At 36.1% G+C, this 4,710-nt stretch overlaps 1 protein-coding gene across 1 annotated transcript; it reads left to right on the top strand.

The window, feature by feature from the left end:
- Positions 1 to 582: 582 nt before the first annotated feature.
- Positions 583 to 4,390, top strand: LOC141622361 (putative cytokinin riboside 5'-monophosphate phosphoribohydrolase LOG6). The gene is made up of 7 exons (XM_074438402.1): positions 583 to 835; positions 988 to 1,085; positions 1,198 to 1,228; positions 1,435 to 1,534; positions 1,795 to 1,865; positions 2,755 to 2,898; positions 3,825 to 4,390. Exons 1-7 carry the CDS (start codon positions 662 to 664, stop codon positions 3,906 to 3,908), a joined length of 702 nt encoding a protein of 233 aa, XP_074294503.1. The 5' UTR covers positions 583 to 661; the 3' UTR covers positions 3,909 to 4,390.
- Positions 4,391 to 4,710: the final 320 nt, after the last annotated feature.

Below are 4,710 nucleotides of genomic sequence, written 5' to 3'. Positions count from 1 at the left end.
CAGGGTTCATCTACAACCCTTTCCCAAAAAATAATTACAATATTCTTTAGTAAATAAGCACATTAATTATGTGGGTCTAGTGGTTGTTAAGACTATTTGTTAATTATGGGTTTTATCTTTACATTGAACAATTTTTATTTACGGGGTGTTTGGTTGGGAGGTTTGGAATGGAATGGAATGGATTCTAGTCATTCTAGTGTTTGATTGTGGTATTTTGGAATGGAGTTAGAATCCTGATGGATTCTCATTCCACCCCAATCCCTTGGAATCCATACCCACCTCTTCACCATGGATTCAAATTCCATTTCATTATGTTTATTTTTCTAATGAACCAAACATGTTTTGGAAGGTATAGAATTTGAACCTCATACTTCTATGGTTTCTCATTCTAATCCACTTCATTCCATTATGTTTATTACCATACATTTTATCCAATTAAACAAATTTATTTTCTCATAAAACTCCATATTTAGAGTTAAAAAAGTTTACGCACCCCGTCCATCAAATTCTAGAACCGCCTCTGCGTGCATGTGATATTACCAACTTTCTATACCCAAGACATCCCTTTATATATCCCTGACCACTCCCCCTACTTCCCTCATTGCTCTCTCACTCTTTCATTTCCATACAACAACACAAACATCCCAAACTACAAAAAAAAATGATTCTTGAGGATCAAACACAATCCCAAGAAAATAATAAAACTATGAAACAACCTAAACAAATTGTACGTCAACTTCCTTCTAGATTTAAAAGTGTGTGTGTTTTTTGTGGTAGTAGTGCTGGTAAAAGAGATTCTTATGGAGTTGCTGCTGTTGAATTGGGTCAAGAATTGGTACTACATTAATCTTCTCATCACAAAGTTTCAATCTTTTTTCAATTATAACTCCCCTACATGACGGTTTTACACTAATATAGAAAACCCGCTTAGTTTTTGATAATATTTGATTAATTAATGTGTTTTTGTTGGTTTGTTTTATTTTGAAGGTTGCAAGAAGACTGAATCTTGTTTATGGAGGTGGGAGCATTGGTCTCATGGGTTTAGTATCAAAGACTGTTCATAAGGGAGGTTGCCATGTTACTGGGTATTTTTATTTTTATTAACCCTAACAATCTTTTTTTTTCTTCTTCAAATTCGTATTTTTTTATTTTTAATGTGAATAATCTTTAATCATATTCTAATGTTTTTGGTGACAGGATCATACCCAAACCTCTGATGGGCAAAGAGGTGAGAAATTCATCTTAAACATTATTTTTCACATTATTTATTCAATTAAACCGAAAAGATCAAATCTGTACAATACTTAATTAAGACGACCTTACATACTTACGGTAAGTATTTTAAAACGGGTCCTCGATATGGACCCGTTTGATGTTAAGTAGTTTAAAACCGTCATACACGAGGCTAACTGTTAATTGTTAATAAAATTACAGATAACTGGAGAACCAGTCGGAGAAGTGAAGGAAGTTGCTGATATGCACCAAAGAAAAGCTGAAATGGTCAACAGTTCTGATTGTTTTATTGCTCTTCCAGGTCCCATTTCTTCAACAAGAATCTTAGTACAAAATGAAATACTTCCAACAAATATATAAAAATGAATTTAATGATATGAACTCACATCACTATCTTTCCCAACTTTCATGGGGTACCAACAAAGATCAGATCCTTACAAATTGACACATTATTTTCTTCTTTGTTATTTTCTTCTTTCTCGTGTCACCCGACTCCAAATCATTTTATTTTATATGGAGTACTACTCTCTCTTGTGTAATATTATTCCTTTGTACTTGTAGGTGGATATGGGACACTTGAAGAATTATTAGAAGTCATAAGTTGGGCTCAGCTTGGCATACATGACAAACCTGTATGTTCTTTTGATCTCTTAATTAATTTAATGCATTCACTTCTAAAAAAAAACTGTACCCTAGTGCCTCAATAACCCATGTTATAACTCGTCCGAGAAGTGTCGTGTCCGACAGGCATTAAAGTGTCGGATACTGTTATTTTCGGTGAACTTTTACATTTTTTGGGTCTAAAATGCAGTCTAGTAGTGTCCTGTTATGTTGGACACTTCAAATGTGACATGCAACACGTGACCAAACTGAAGTGTTGAAGTAACATAGTCGATAACTCCCCCAAATTGCGAAGGGGTATTATATGTAGTACTCCGTACATAGCAATATCCTCATGTTAGCAATTCAAAGAGTCAATCTAAATGACTCAAGATGAACACATTCTTCTATTGGACTATATATGAATTAAATTGAATGCCCTAAATCGGTGTTACCCGGACTCTTGGTCACGTGTTGGACTATTTAGTACGAGTTTTTCAAGTTTTTGTTCTAAACTGAAGCGTCTTAGTGTCGTATCGTGTCAGATACGCAATGACACCTAAGTGAAGTGTCCGAGTGTTGAGATATAGATCAGCATTAAAATGCTGACTCATTTCCACATCAGATTTCTAACAACCTGTAACTAACTATGGATTCTTCTAGAATTAGTTTGTTACATTGTTATTAGCTTACTCATTTCCACATCATTCTTGTATGTCAGCAAAAAATAATGAATAATATCTCCTTTAATTTTATTTAGCTTTGCTGTTCTTTTCTTCCTTCTAAGGCTTAAGTTTTCCTCCATTAATGGAAATCGTTTGAAGCTTGAAGGTTTCTTCACCGAGTAACACAACCCTAAGTTTGTTTGTTCAAGATTTATGATTTTAGATGAATGATATGAAAATTGATGAAAATGAGCAGGTGGGAATACTAAATGTTGATGGGTTCTACAACTCATTTTTAACATTCATTGATAAAATAGTAGATGATGAATTCGCCAAGCCTTCACAACGCCACATTTTGGTCTCTGCATCTTCTGTTCAAGAACTTGTTCAGAAGCTTGAGGTGGGTCCCTTTTTTTTTTCTTGAAAACCCCTATGCAAAAACCCTCCATATTAAGGAAGAGACAAAAGGGATGAACACTGAAGGGGTAAAAAAGAAATCAATTTTTTTTTTTTGCAGATTTATGAAACCTTACTGTATATTGTGGTTGATATCAGCAAGGTTTATGTCAGAATTAGGGTACATTCAACTGTAGTGTGAACATAGCCTTAAATGATGGTTTCACATGACTAGGGAATATGGTTATAGGGATGGTCTTTACGTAGACCCGTAACTGACCCGACCCGAAAATGACCTGATCTGAAACCCTCAAACCCGAAAATGACCCGACAAGATTTAACTTTAATTGAACCAAAAAGACTTGAAATGGCTATTTCTCTATTATTCATTGACCCGAAAATGACCCGACCTGAAACAACATAACCCGCTTGACCCGAAACAGACCGGGCCAAAAAACCCGAAATAGACCCAAAACCCGAAATGATCCGTCCTAACTCAAATTAACCCGAAATTAATGAGAGACCTGAACTGACCCGATCCGAATTGGCCTGACCTAAACCCAACCCGTTGATCCGTTTTGCCAAGTCTAGGCCTTTAAACCACCACCACCACCACCCCCCCCACCCCCATTGATCTTGACTTTCTTGAGTTTAACACAAATTCTCATTTGTAACGGGCTTATTCGTCGCAAGCTTGCGACGGGTCATGTATTACCTATGTGGGATAGATAAGACAAAAGCAGAATGCCTAGGGAGTAACAATCTGTTTTGTCTTATCTACCCACATGGTGTGATATTACTTGACCAGTTGTAAGTTTGTAACGGATATATCCGTCACATGAGTATATAAGACATCCGTCTTGATGTATCGTATTAATGTTGTATTTGTTGGTATTAATGTTGTATTTGTTGAATGTGATTAATTAATAGGAGTATCAGGCGGTCGATGGAGTTTTAACCAAGGCTATGTGGGAAGTGGACGGAGCAACCACAACCACAACCACAACCAATTGAAGCTGTGAATTTGAACAACACCCCCGCCTTTACAGGCGGCGGTGGCTATGTGAAGATCGATAACATCCTCCATTGAACTTCCTATGGTGTCCCTTTTACTTAGTATGAAGAATTTTAATTAATTATATAATAGTCAAGTAGTGACTTGTGTCTAAATGTGTGAATAAAGGAAGAAGGGTTTTATTGTCAAGTGTGTACCTAGGTGGTTAATATTATTACTGTTTTTGGCTGCCTTTGTTTTGTAAACCATTGAATGGTATTGCTACTTATAAGCCAACAACAAAACTCATAGCACTACTCCATAGTGCTACTACGGAGTACTACTCTACTACTACTACTATAGTGTTCGCTTTAGTTGCATTGCCTTGTAGGTGGTCAAAGTTTGTATGTCAGGTTTTTAAAGTTTGTACTCCTATGTTATGTCTACTATTATTATTATGTGTGTAATGATTGACCATATATCCACGTCTTTTTCTTCTTTATTCTCAACATGTTAATTCCATGTGTAAGTTAATCTATACACTTCCGAGTAGACCTGACACACCCGACACGATCTAAATAACCTAACTCGATAAGGCTGATCTGAGCCCAAAAGTGATCAGGAAAGTGTGTTCCAAACTTGACCCGAAAGTGACTTGACCTACAATGATGTGATTCGAAGTGACCTTATTTAAGGCATAATTTTGACCTAAACTTGACCCGAGATTGATTCTTAGTTTTTACACCCACTTACCGTACCGTACGAATGACGAGTATAGTGATCATGATGGATTTAAAGAGGTCGAAGATTAACCCGACCTTA

Source organism: Silene latifolia, chromosome X (assembly GCF_048544455.1).
Source record: "Silene latifolia isolate original U9 population chromosome X, ASM4854445v1, whole genome shotgun sequence".
NCBI classification, from domain to species: Eukaryota; Viridiplantae; Streptophyta; class Magnoliopsida; order Caryophyllales; family Caryophyllaceae; genus Silene; species Silene latifolia.
This window is presented reverse-complemented; position numbering and strand designations above follow the sequence as displayed.

Excerpts from the sequence above, each read along its gene's own strand:
- LOC141622361 (XM_074438402.1), top strand. The coding sequence starts at position 662 with ATGATTCTTGAGGATCAAACACAATCCCAAGAAAATAATAAAACTATG. Across the intron at positions 1,086-1,197 it reads GGAGGTTGCCATGTTACTGG|GATCATACCCAAACCTCTGA; the intron begins GTATTTTTATTT and ends TTTTGGTGACAG. Across the intron at positions 1,535-1,794 it reads TTGTTTTATTGCTCTTCCAG|GTGGATATGGGACACTTGAA; the intron begins GTCCCATTTCTT and ends TTGTACTTGTAG.